Raw genomic sequence first — 13,008 nt, 5'->3', positions numbered from 1 at the left:
GGGCTTTATCAATGGTATCTGCCCAAGTGACTGTGTTCTGACAGAGACGCCCTTCTGAGACCCAGGGGACTCTGAGGGACTGGGTAATAGACTTTCACTATGCTGAGAGATTTCAAGGATCATCAGAGGAAAAGACAAAACCAAGAACAAACAAGCAAAACCCAACAATCAAGAGGGGATACTGGTGTCACTCCAATGTGGGCCAATCCGACACCAGGGAGAACTCAGAAGCCTCACGGTGACTCTGGTCCCTTGTTCCAAATGGCTGAGGAATGGTTGTCAACCTTTGTTTGTGCAGCAAAGACTACAAATGAATTCCAGCACCTTTTCCCAGTGACCAACCCAGAAAATACTTGTGCACAAATACAAATACCAGTTTTATTAAAACAAAGGCAAGAACAATTAATTTCAGAGCTGAGTAAAAAACATACATTAAGTTAAAAACATGGTTAGGTTTCAGACAATCAAACAGTTTAAAGAAGGTGATCCCCCCCTGCGCTATTGATTAATTCACTAAATCATAAAAATAATTTATGTCTACAAACACATTCCCAAATAAACAAGCGGAAAGGGCGTTGGAATTTTCTCAGCTATGCACGCACTTACTGCTCCCACCAATATTTAAAGCAAAAATAGGGTGGCTATGGCTAAAGCAAGAGGCTGTGTCAAGGATACTGGTTTCTCTGCTCAGAGGTGCCTCCTCAGGCCCCAGTCGGAAGATGGATGGGCGGGCCACTCGGGTCCAGCAGTTGCCTCGTTACAGAAGGAAGCTGAAGTCCTAGTAGGCAGAAGTTAGTGGCTCCAGACATCTCTCTAGTCTTAGCTAATTAGGTCTCAAGATGCCCATGGAATAGGGTGGTGGTTGTGGCCTCAAGATGCCGAGGGAAACAGACCTGGTGCCTCTTGTAAGTTAAACAAAGACGAGGGAGGCTGGCTGGTAGCCCCTCCCCTCAGTCCCTTAGGCTTCATGAGGTTTCTGGGAATACGTGGAAGAAAATATTCGTGCGATTCTGCGAGTCTCTTCCTCAGGAAGGTTGGGAGGGAGAGAGTTAGGTCTGGGGCGACAAGGCCTCTGGGCAAGGGCTCCCCTGGTGGTTTCACTCTTGTCCTGGAGAGAAAGACATCAGCTAGGTTAGCACCGAGGGAATAGCACTGCCAGTGCTGATTCTGGTCCCGCATGCTCTGGTTCATGGGCTAACAACACAGAGGTGCCTGGTGTGCAAACCACCCCACACGCCTTGTTCTGTTGAGCCCTTGCCACAGCATCACAAGGGACAACTTTCTCCCCACAGTTCAGGTGCAATTAGTTCAAGGTCATGCAGTTCTGAGTGGCAGAGCTGAGGTGGGAATCCCACCTGAGCAGCTACCATAGACAAAGCCATGTGCCCGTTCACCCTTGCCTTTTTTGGCATACTCTGCCAGGTTTCTGCCCTGAAGCTCAGATCTGTAGAGTAAAGCCTGGGCAAGCCAGTTGGGAAACGGTGAGTCGGGGTCTCACTAGGTACCTCTGTCCAGAGGGGCTGGTCTCTGACCCTTCGTCAATCCTAAAACCAGATCTTTGTTTTCACATTTGTTAGAAGTTCATGAAATGACCATCACAGACATCTGCTGGTGGCTCATCAGGCCTTCTAGAGATGTAAGATCTACTCCATCTGATCAACTCATGTGGAGCACATATAGACATGGCTCCTTGCTCAAGACAGAAGGGAGGTGAACATGGAGAAAGGAGCCATTAGTAACAGCTGGGAAGGCCCAGGTAGGCTTCGGTGAGTGCTAGATCTAAGACAGGCTGAGTTTCAAGGAAACTAGGGTGGGAGTAAGGCCACTCAAGAGGAGAAAGAGCATGCACACAAATCTACAGCTACTGCTGGATCCTCTCGCCCTCAGAGCTAAAGCTAAGGTGGTTTGTTCAGCCAACCTTCTAGCATCCACACCCAGACCCAGTGACCCACGAGACCTTATCTACATGGCCCAGGCCTTGGCCCCATGTGTAGGGAAGAGGGGTGGGGATCCATATACTTAGCATCAACTGTTGACTTTAATAAACACCTTGATTAGTAAGTGCTAAAGAATCTCTTTATTATACTTGTTATTGCAAAAACACATAACCCCGAAGGCCTAGGCAGAAGGAAAGTGTCCAAGGCAGGGACATACCCAAGTGTGTTCACCATTCCTCCGCACACTGCCATGCTCCTGCCTAGGGGAGCTACACAGCAAACATAACAAGCAGGTGCACACCAGCCTAGCATTCACACTCCTGAGGAGGCATGAGAAGCCCACGTGGAAGTGGATCATCAAACTTTAGGGGTTGCAGAGCCTTTGTGTCTGAACAGAGGGGCCATATGTGGAGTCCCTAAGGGGGACTCCAAAAAAACATGGAGGTGGGGGAGAATATTTTTCTCTTTGTCCAGGTCCTTGTTTGGTCAGCAATGTGGTCTGATCCCAATTCCCGGCCCCTTCATTATACCTCTAGATGTTCCTCGTCCAGGTTATGTGCTCCTAGGGAGTGGTGGGTGCAGGTGTTGCCCCTAGTCTTCTTAAAGTTGTTCCAACCTTTATACAGAGGGGAGGTAGTGGGATGGAGGGAATATTGGTCTGTGGTATAGATGACTTCTCTCGCTTAAGACTGAGATCCTTTCTGTTTGTGGTCTAGGTGCTCACTGCTGAGTGCAGGTAGTTAACTGGTTTTCTTTCTCTGGTCTACCGTAAAACTCAGAATTCAGATCTGTATGAGGGTCATGCCAGGTACATCATGCAGAACACAGGGCTATGCCAGAGCTAGGGCTGACTCTGCCTCAGACACCACAGCAAAAACAAAGTTTTTATTATCATCTCAGGCAAGAAGTCAGGCCTCACAGGCTCTGAGCAGAACTAGGATCTGGCACCTCCCCAAAGTATGCGTAGTGCTAGACTAGGCAATTGTTCCACAACTGCCCCCAACCCCCAGCCCCAAGTGATCCTCTGGACTGGGTTCATGACCAAAACTATTCTTTTTTAGAACAGTTTCTTTAAGTGATGAGAAACAACACTGAAGATGAGAGAAAAATTGAAAGCAAGCGGCTGTCCTGCACAGCCAGGCTGCCTGGGCTGCTGCTTCAGAGGCCATGTGAGGACGCCATGCAGCTGCCACCTTGTTCAACTCTCACCCCCTTGGCTGGCTGCCTTTCACTTTCCCTTCCTAAGGTAGTGACAAGGACTTCCCTGACACTAAAGACAGGAGAGAACTTAGCAGCTACAGCTAAGGGTAGGGAGAAGTAGGGACAGACACTCAGTCCAGAGTCCCAGCCCTGAGCTACAGTACGGCTGGCCTGCTCAGCTGACTCCATTCCTGTTAGCACTCTACTTACAGGGCTCTTACCACCTAGCACCTCTGTCCTTTCCTACGAGGCCCAACCTCAGCTTCCACAATGAAGGGCCCAGGAGAGCCAGAGAGACTCCTCAGCGCACTGACCACAGTCCAGACTCCAGAGGACAGTGTGTTAGAGAATCAGTCCTGGCAGAGTTCCTGGGTCCTGCCATACACCAGCCTGCTTGCAGCTCAGGTCTAGACTTGAGCACAGCACATGCCAACAGATCCACAGGCCTTTCTGGGGAGGCACTTACCAACTTGCTGTCTAGGTCAGGCTAGGTTCCAGACAGTTCTGGCTTCTTCCCCTGTCTCCTGTATATTCTTGGCCAGGTTGCTTATCTCCTTCTACAAGTTTTAGGTAGCCATGATCAGAGCCTCCGTGACCTTTAGGTCTTTTTTTGAACTTTGTAGAGAGCTAGGGATTTGGAGGCTCAAAGAAGGAGACAGCAGGTCAAGACCAAGAGGGGCAGCTCAGCCATAAAGTCTGGGCCTCAGTCTGAGACAAGAGGGCCCTGACTCCTTTCTGGTATGATCTGGTCACTGTGGGAGACTGTGAATCTTTCTGGTGCCACTGGGTTTAGGAGGGAGGAGCAAGCAAGGGAAGGAGAATTCTTTGGCTCTGGGGAGAGCAGAACCTACAGCCTTAGCAGTAACTGTTGTGGTTAGGAACATAACCTTGGTTTGTGCTGTATGCTGGTCTGGACTCTAACTCTGTCTGAATTGGGTCCAGCCTGCTCTCCAGACTTCTGGAGCTGCCCAGCACCTTCCTGCTGCTCTCCTGGCGCCCAGCTTTGGATCATGATCCTCCCTCCCAACACTTCTGCCCTACCATTGCCTCCCTCCTCTCCACACATGCCAGAATGGAATAGGTTATAAGAGAAGACATCTAGATAATAATGACAGTAAAATAAGACAGTTAATACTCATGGTACTTACTGTGTTAAGGGCAAGAACTGTTCTAAACACACTATATATCTGACTGAGTCACTCCACAAGCAACTCTCTTGGGCAGGTTCTCTTATGCCCTCTTTTTAGATCATGAAAGCACACAGGAGTCAGATAACCTGTCCCAGGTTATGTCTATAGGCAGTGGCAAAGATGAACTTTAAACTTTGGTTGTCTGGATTCAGAAGTCATATTTCTATAAAAAGAAATCAAGTCAGCACTGCCTCTCTAGACCAGAGAGCCCACTGCCCAAGACCTGAGAAAGCCAGCAGCAGATCTGTCTGGTGATGTCTCAGCTCACCTGCTGGGCTCAACAATAATGGAGGCAGGCACCTCAAGGCCTCCAGGGTAGTCATTTCTTGCCTTGTCTTCTACTTCCTGCCTCTTACACTCACTGTTTATGGAGAAATGTGTCTGGCCCCATGTCTGTGGTTAACCCAAGGCAGAGGCTGGGCTTGGTGGGGGAAGGCACAGGACAAAAGAGGGCTCACCTCATGGGAAGAACCAGTCTGAAGGCAGAGAGGACAGGTTGCTTCTTGCTCTTTAATTCCGAGCCTGCTGACTGCTTTAGCTTGGGCCCCTCTCTCTTAACTCCTCTTGGGCGCATACTGTTGGCACCATCTGGGTCGGGTGATTTCCTAAGGCTTCTTCTCTCTGAGTTGTACAACTCTCAAAGCTTTTCCTTTATCTTTGCTGACTTTTCCTCTGCTTTGCTAAAAACCATCAGATAACATTCCTAAAACTGCCACCAAGTCTGTTCTCTTATTTAGCCACTTTCTCCTCCTGAGGCTGACTACCAAAGTCCAGCTATCAAAAGACCCCTTTGGCTCACCTAATTAACAAGCCCAATTAAAATTAAACTCCCCATCCAAACATGGGGTTTTCTCCTTTACCTTTATAATCCACCATTTACCTATGCTCCACGTCTGTCTCCCCTCTATTCAGAGGCAGTCTTTTGTCCCTCGGGACAAATACCTTTCTCCTTTCTCTTATTCCTTCCCCTTCTCCCTTGTCCCCTATCTCCTCTACCACCACATCCTAGCCCATCCTAACACAGACTTTCCCTTCTTCTCCACTTAAAAACTGCACCTGCAAGTCATTTTCGCCTGATTCAGAAAGCAGCCACTCTTCTTCCCTGCTTAATAAAGGATCTCTCTGTGAAAACAGGTGTTTAGGTGTGGTATGTGCCTAACCCAGGGTCTAGGAGGAAGCCCCTGCTGTGCAGGGGTACCTCTCCTCTCCCCCTCTCCTTTCTCTCACTTTGCGCTGCAGATTGCTTGGAATATTACTGAGAAATTACATGTTTCTATCAGACAGGCAATTCTATCACCAAACCATAGCTTCTGCCTGCTTTTGCACACTTCTTTCTTCCCATTGCTGGGTGAGCTTTTCGCCTCGCAAGGCCAGACCTGTGCTCTGGATTCCATGCCTCTGACCCAGGGACGGCCCTGTCCCTCTGCAGCAGTATCTCAATCTTCAGCTCTCTAGAGGCTCTGCACTGACACAGAGAAGCTGCAGTGAGAATACTGACTGACTGCTCTTGCAGACGACAGGTTTGGTTCCCAGTAGCCACATGGTACTCACATCACACGTGATTCTGGTTATAAGGAATCAGATGCCCTATTCTGACCTCCATGGGTACCAGGTACTCATGTGGTGCACATACAGACACGCAGACAAAGCACTCATTTAAAAAAAGAAAGTAAAAAAGCTTTCCCTTAATTTCGTGTCATCCCAGCCACTGTCCTATTTCTCCGCTCTAAACTCAGTCATTTTATCATTAAAATTTTAATTACATAAGATTTTATGACTATCACATACCAACGGATCTATACAAGTAAATAACACAGCACAACACACACGAACTCTATAAAGCCACAACCCAGCCTAACTAAGAGCTACAATGTTGTTAGTATTGTTTATGACCAGCAAGTTCTTCCCTGCCCCTCCCGCCTCTGCAACTAGGAACACTGTAGCTACACTGATTAGAAGCCAAGGCAGAGCTTTTTTTTTTTTTGACAGAGGTTCTCTGTGTAGCTTTGGCTGTCCCGGAACTCACTCTGTAGACCAGGCTGGCCTCAGAGACAATCAGTTTCAAAGTAAAGCTACTTGAGAGTTCTGGTTTCCAGCAGGTCCACGTGGTGTGAAACTTCAGAGGGAGTTCTTCAGGCTGCAGGGAAACTACCCCAGCAAGAACCAGGATGTGGCACTCGCAAGGCAGAGGGAGGTGGATCTCTGTGAGTTTGAGGCCAGCCTGGTCTACAAGAGCTAGTTCCAGGATAGCTAGGGCTGTTACACAGTGAAGCCCTGTCTTGGAAAACAAAAAAAATTTAAACAGGATGTGAATAAAGTGCATGAGCATAAAAATACGTGGGTAAATAGCAAACACTATTATTAATTTTGTCTAAATTTTTCTTTTTTAAAATATTTATTTATTTATTATATATACAATATTCTGTCTGTGTGTATGCCTTCAGGCCAGATGAGGGCACCAGACCTCATTACAGATGGTCGTGAGCCACCATGTGGTTGCTGGGAATTGAACTCAGGACCTCTGGAATAGCAGGCAATGCTCTTAACCACTGAGCCATCTCTCCAGCCCTCTAAATTTCTTCGAAGTGAGGACCTGTGTGTGTGTGTGTGTGTGTGTGTGTGTTTGCAGGTGCCTGTGCCCGTTTGTGCCGGAGGTTGAGGCAGGGCATCTTCCTCTATTGGCCTCTGTTCTACTTTTTGAGACAGAGCCTCTCCCTGAGCTCTGAACCTGTGCTTGGCTAGACAGGTGGACCAGCAAGCTCCTAACAGCCTCCTGCTTCCTCCCTCCAATGTTCACCACCACAGCTTTCGTGTGGTGCTGGGGATCTGAACTAAGTTCTCAGGCTTGTGTAGCAGGCCCTCTCTCATAAAGGCTCTTTTTAAGACTTCCAGAAACTCCAAATTTTGAGATAATTATGGCATCCCTGCCCAGATGTAATTCTCAATTAACTCTAAAGTAAACATAATGGAAATTTATTCAGTGCTTTTAAAAAATGAATTTGAAAACACACATTTCTCTGAACTTTGGTCAACAACATAACAGTGATGCAAAGAATGACGGTATTTATTTGGGACTAAGCAGGAAGCACTGCAATGTGGAACATGCATGCCACGAACCATGGCATGCCCCAAGGGAATGGGTGGAGGGAAGTATTAGGGTCAGAGCAGGCTCCCTATAATGGCAGTGCCATTGACAATGTCATAAATGATATCACGGGCTCAGCTCAGAGGACTCTGGCCTGGGAAACAGAAGGATTGCTAATGGATAAACAAACCCTAAAATCAGCATTCCTCAGAAACTTGTGAAGTGGGTCTCTTCAGAAAAAGCTATAGCCAACTACTTCCAGGCAATAGGGCATCTAGTTCCCTATTAACACAGCTCCCAGGCTCTTCTAGACAGTAGCCCCTCCCCCAACTCTAACTCCTCGGCTGTTCCTGCTTACATGCTCCCTCCCTTTGCAAACAGAGCTTAAAAACTGACAAGGCTTTCCCTGCTTTTTGCTAGTCTGTTCTGTCCCCTGAGACACAGCTTTGGCAGCTTAAATAAACCTTTCTTTTCACCTGTGGAGCTGTCCAGTTTGATGGTTTCAATGTACACTCGCTTATAGGGGAGTTCTAAAGGCCACAAAGAAGACATAAGTTCATTCAAAAAACAATTCTGACTACAAGGACAACTAACAAAAGGCAGTCCAAGGACAGCACCAGTCCAAGGCCGAGTCAACAGTGCTGGGCAGACAGCCCACAGGAGTGCCCTCTGTGGAAGGCTGCAGTGCCTTTGTTATCATTTGTGATAGTTCTTGATACTAGGCACACAAGCGGAAGGTCCCCTTCTTTATAATTTTCCATTTTATTATTAACATTGCCAGAATAAGACATGGCAACTCTGTTTTGGTTTTGTTTAAGTTTCATACTAGTACCTTAAACACATGGGCAATCTGACTTTCAGTACCAGCAGGCTTCCAGCCCAAATCCATCTCCTGGGGTTTCCTGGTCTGAGACCTTCCAGTGCTGAAACTGGGCAAACTGTGATGACATTGGTTATCCTAACTGGGGCCACGACTGAAGTCCTAAGTAGAGAAGTGGCACCAAGGGCAGCAGGCAATGGAGTTCCACTATGAGCAGTCAGGGAACTGTATGTAGCTCATCTTCCTGAAACCCAGTGTGCCCTTTAAGGAACAGGAGATTCTCATCTCTTCTTTCTCCCACTCTGTCTCAAAGATCAAGGCTGTCTGTCCCCGCAGGGAGGAAGTCATCACAGAGGCAAAAAACACACAGTGGCTTGCAGAAGTCTTCCTGTGCTGCATGACGCACTGACCCTTCACCCACTTGGCCCGGAGGGCGGCAGGGAGCATTCAAGTGTGCCTACTAATTCTCACCCCATCCTGCTAACCACTCACTGTTAGCTCCATGTTACCTAGAACAAAACTGAGACCCAGACAGGTCAAGCCACAGGCCCCAGATCCTTTGGTTTCCACAAGAAGCAGGTCCAGTGTTGTTCCATGAATGCCATGCTACAACCTGGTGCTCAGTGCCTGGACACAGCCCCCAAAGCCTTGTGCAGATGCCTTGGCCATGTGTGTAAAATGTCAGAAGAGGTGCAGAGCAAAAAGGTGAGCCAGGGTAGGAATCAGGACCACAACAGCCCAAAGGTTCCCGGAGAGAAAACATTTCTGCCCCTGGAGGGAATCTATTAAGATACACAGGACCTCAGATTGAGCTGTCTGACAAACAAAAAGACGTTTTGGAAACATGTTGGGGAGGTTGGAGAGAAGGAGAAGAAAGTCACTGAATGGTTCAAACATCTTAATTCTTCTCTTGAGAACCATCACGCAGCTGTCTCTTGGCCTATTAGCCATGACCAAGTATAGAACTCTACCACTGGGCTCTCAGGACCAGTCAGAACTGACTCTATCCCTTATTAACATGGTCTCTAGGGCGGCATGTGAAATGTTTACATTGTTAACTGCTAAATAAAGTCTATTTAAACCAAGGCAGATAGGCTAGGAAAACATTTCCATGTGCTGGGTGTGGTGGTACACTGTAATTTCAGTACCCACACAAGCACACGCACACTCACGAAACAAAAGCAGCAGTGTCAGGATTTCAGGTGGAAAGAAGAGGGCAGGTTGGAGACACAGATTCACTTGACTTCCTAAAGTTTCCAGTTCTGTGACAAGAGACTCAGTCTTTATCCGTCAGTTTCTTCCTGTATAGACATTCTAATGCCTTGCAGATGTGGGCAGGAAGCTCTGAGCCTCAGTTTCCTTGTTGTTATGGTTTGGATATTAAGTGTTCCTTCAAAAGTCTCATGTAGTGAAGGTTGGATTTCTAGCAGGTGGCTCTGTTTTAGGAGATTGTGGGAGTTTCTGGAGGGGCCAGGCTGGAGGCTAATGAGCCTCTGGTGGTTACAGTCTGCTCACTGGTCCTTCTCTGTTTACTTGCTTCCTGTCTGTCTTGAGGTGGGTAGCTTCTGCCACAACCAGTGCAGCCTAGGACTACAAACAGAGATCTCTGAAGCAAGCCTTTCTCCTTTATGTTGCTTCTGTCTGATAGCCTGCCCCAGTGCCGACTCTGACGTACTCATTTACTAAGGGGATAATCTGGCTATCCCATCCAGTTGCTGAAGGGCTAAAACAGTCTGACCGTAGGGTACTTGGAACAAAGTTCAAGTCAAAGAAATATTGAAGGGGCTTTTGCCACATTGAACAAGCAAGCACATTTTTCTTATAACTTATATTTGTCTCTGAAAAAATGTTCTGAAAGTTCTGGGGAGGTTGCTTTGTGTCTGCTACATAGCACCAGTTCCTGGCTCTTTTCTATGTGTTTCCGCCTCTCCCCACAAATGTGGCATTCTGTGTATTTGTTAAAATATAAATTAGGTCACATTCTCCCAGAGGGAATCCAAGGAGGGAAAGCAGTCAGGTGGCTCTAGGGGACATGGTAAGGTAGCACGGGGCAGGGTCACAGGTATGACCTGTTTTTGGACCACTCCTCCTTTCTTTTTAAAAAAAGATGAACTGTTTCTGTTTCACCAAAGGCTGAGTCACAGGCCTCTGACACCATACCCTGGCTGGCTTTTTGTTAGTTTGTTGAGGACCTGTATTACACAAAGCCAGATAATTTATCTATATAATCCATATCTATGGATTATACATATATACATATATACACACATATATATTCAGAATATTATGGTTATTAGTTTTGCAATGAAGACCAGGCACTATGTCAGAGCAGAAAAGTGGAGAACAGGGATCTGGACGTGTCCCAGCTGCCTGAGATGAATGAGTTATGAAGGTGTTTTCTAAGTAGCAACTAAGCACATTGCTTTTATTACTCTGCTCTTCATCTGGATGACTGGACTGTTCCATCCCCTAGGGATGTACCTCTTATTTGAAGGGACACAGCTTCTTCAGGGAGATGACCCAGGGCAGCTCTGGGTGTTATATGTGTTTAGGGAAGAGACGCTGACTGGACAGGAGAGGAGACCAGAGGCTGTCCTTACCTGGTCAGCCGTGGCTGGTGGCTGCCCTTACCTGGTCAGTTGTGGCTGGTGGTGGCAGAGCTGGAGAGTGGGAGATCATGCGCAGAGAGGCCTCCAGTTGTTGGGGAGGCAAAAAGAAGTTGGGCACCACAATAGGTTCCAGGCTGCAATGGTAGTTAAGGGGCAGAAGTGCTGAGATGTCTGCCCCTGTGCCAGACCCCAAACACACCGTGACTCATGTTTTCCTCGCCTTATTCCTCCTATCCACGAATCCTTAGAAGTGGTTCCCTCGCTGGAAGACCCTGCCCTCTCCTAACGTCCTTCCTCCTTCCCTTCCCTCTTTCTATAGTCCACATCCCAACTGCCCCCAGGAAGACCTTTTCTAGTCTCAGCCACATGGTTCCTCCTCCTCTGCCCCCGAAAGTAGTAACACAGAAGAATGCTTAATTATTATAAGACTTTTTTCCAAATTATTATTGTATATGTATGGGTGTTTTCTCTGAGTGTATGTCGGTGTACCACAGGCAGGCCTAGTGCTTAAGGAGGTTGGAAGAGGGCATCAGAGTTCATAGAACTGGAGTTACATTGAGAGCCAGTGTGAATGTTGTGAGTTGAGCCCGTTCTTCTGGAAGATCAGCCAGGGCTTAGTTACTGAGCATCTCTCCAGTCTGTATTTACTTCAGTATTCTTCAAGTTTTTCAACACAATTTCCTTCGGTTCCCCAGTACCTGCCTAGGGCTTGCAGGAGGCTAGAGTGGTAGCAAGGGATGAACACTGCTGATTAAAAGTGATGTTCAGACATTGGGAGGGGGCAAGGTGGCCCTAGGGCAATGCCTTGACCAGGATGGATGTGACTGGTACTGGGGGAGACCTGTCTACTGGCTGTTCTCCGAACACATTAAAAAGCCAGAACTGGGGGGTGGGAGGTGTGGCATACCTGCAGATGAGACCTATAAAGGTGTGAGCTGTAGCTCAGACTTCTCTGTACCCTCCTAACCTGCTGTTAGAAGCACATTGCTCTACAGAAATCCGCTGAATCACAGCACTGACTCAGACTGCCTTACTTTTGAGGGAGACAGGACTGTTGTGGTGCATTTTTTTAGGGTTTCTGTTTAAACAGCTAAGTATGGCTCTGACTTATTTACCTAGCTTTCCATCTTATTGTTTTTCTTTTACGATAGAGTAGCCTCCGAGAGGGTAGAGATGATGTCATTTTTACAGTCCTATTCCTATTACCTAGCATAGTGCCTGGGACAGAAAAATGTTCAGTGAATGTCCCTGAATGGACCATGTGCACCCACATAAACAAGCCTCTGATTCTCCTAGACAGGTGAGGTGGTGCAGAGTCCCAAAGGAGTAGAACCCTTTGACCCAGGCTATCTCTGGAGCCGGGCCTATTTGCTGGTGCTGCTCTTACTACTTTTAGCCAGTCAGCTGAGGTTATGGGGAAGGAGCAGCATTCCTGGGAGATGTCGGCTGGACCCTAACACAGCTCTCCTTAGCTTCTCACCTTCTGCTTGCTGTTGTCTACTTATTTCCCAGTTTATGAAAGTGTACAAGGGTCTCACATTTAGAAAAAGACTAACACTGTGCCCATCCCACCCCATCGTGAACCCCCTTCTGAGGATTAAGAGCTCATATAGGACACGTGCTTAGGATGGCACTTGACATCATAAACCTGCGCTCTTGTTGCTGCAGTGCGGAGGAGGCAGCTGCCCACTGGAGCTGTCCTGGCCACTAATTCCCTCAGCCACTGACATGGGTCTCCTCCCACCATTGCATGGTTCTTCCTACCACAGGACCCATCCTTACTTCTGACCAGCCTCTCCTTGCCAGCCATCTCAGTGCCTCCCAGACGTCATGAACCTGTTTGCATGCCACCTGTGGTGGTTTGAAAGAAATGGTCCCCAAAGGGAGTGGCACATTAGGAGGCGTGGCCTTGTTGGAGGAAGTGTATCACCCTTGGGGCAGGCTTTGAGGTCTCAAAGTTAGGCCCAGTATCACAGTTCACTCCTGTTTCCTGTGAATCAAGATGTAGAACTCTAAGCTCTTTCTCCAGCACCAGGTCTGTCTGAGTGCTCACTGCCCACCTCTAAAACTGTAAGCTGCAACTTCAATTAAATGTGTTCCTTTATAAGAGTTGCTGTGGTCATGGTGTCTCTTCACAGCAGCAGAAACCCTAATTAAGACAGCACTC

The 13,008-nt window shown here is 47.7% G+C and overlaps 1 protein-coding gene across 2 annotated transcripts in view; it reads right to left on the bottom strand.

Moving 5' to 3' along the window:
* Positions 1–364: 364 nt before the first annotated feature.
* Positions 365–13,008, bottom strand: part of C2cd3 (C2 domain containing 3 centriole elongation regulator) — an 88,033-nt gene continuing 75,389 nt past the window's right edge. For both annotated transcript variants that reach the window (XM_075952359.1, XM_075952360.1), the window contains exons 32-33: positions 10,864–10,975; positions 365–1,108 (exon numbers count right to left, since the gene is read on the bottom strand). In XM_075952359.1, the coding sequence (XP_075808474.1) occupies positions 959–1,108; positions 10,864–10,975 (262 nt within the window). In that variant the 3' untranslated portion in view covers positions 365–958. The remainder of the gene's footprint in view (positions 1,109–10,863; positions 10,976–13,008) is intronic.

The sequence above is a fragment of the Microtus pennsylvanicus genome, chromosome 18 (assembly GCF_037038515.1).
Source record: "Microtus pennsylvanicus isolate mMicPen1 chromosome 18, mMicPen1.hap1, whole genome shotgun sequence".
Lineage (NCBI taxonomy): Eukaryota > Metazoa > Chordata > Mammalia > Rodentia > Cricetidae > Microtus > Microtus pennsylvanicus.
Note: the sequence above shows the minus strand (reverse complement) of the source record. Positions and strands in the feature narration are given on the sequence as shown.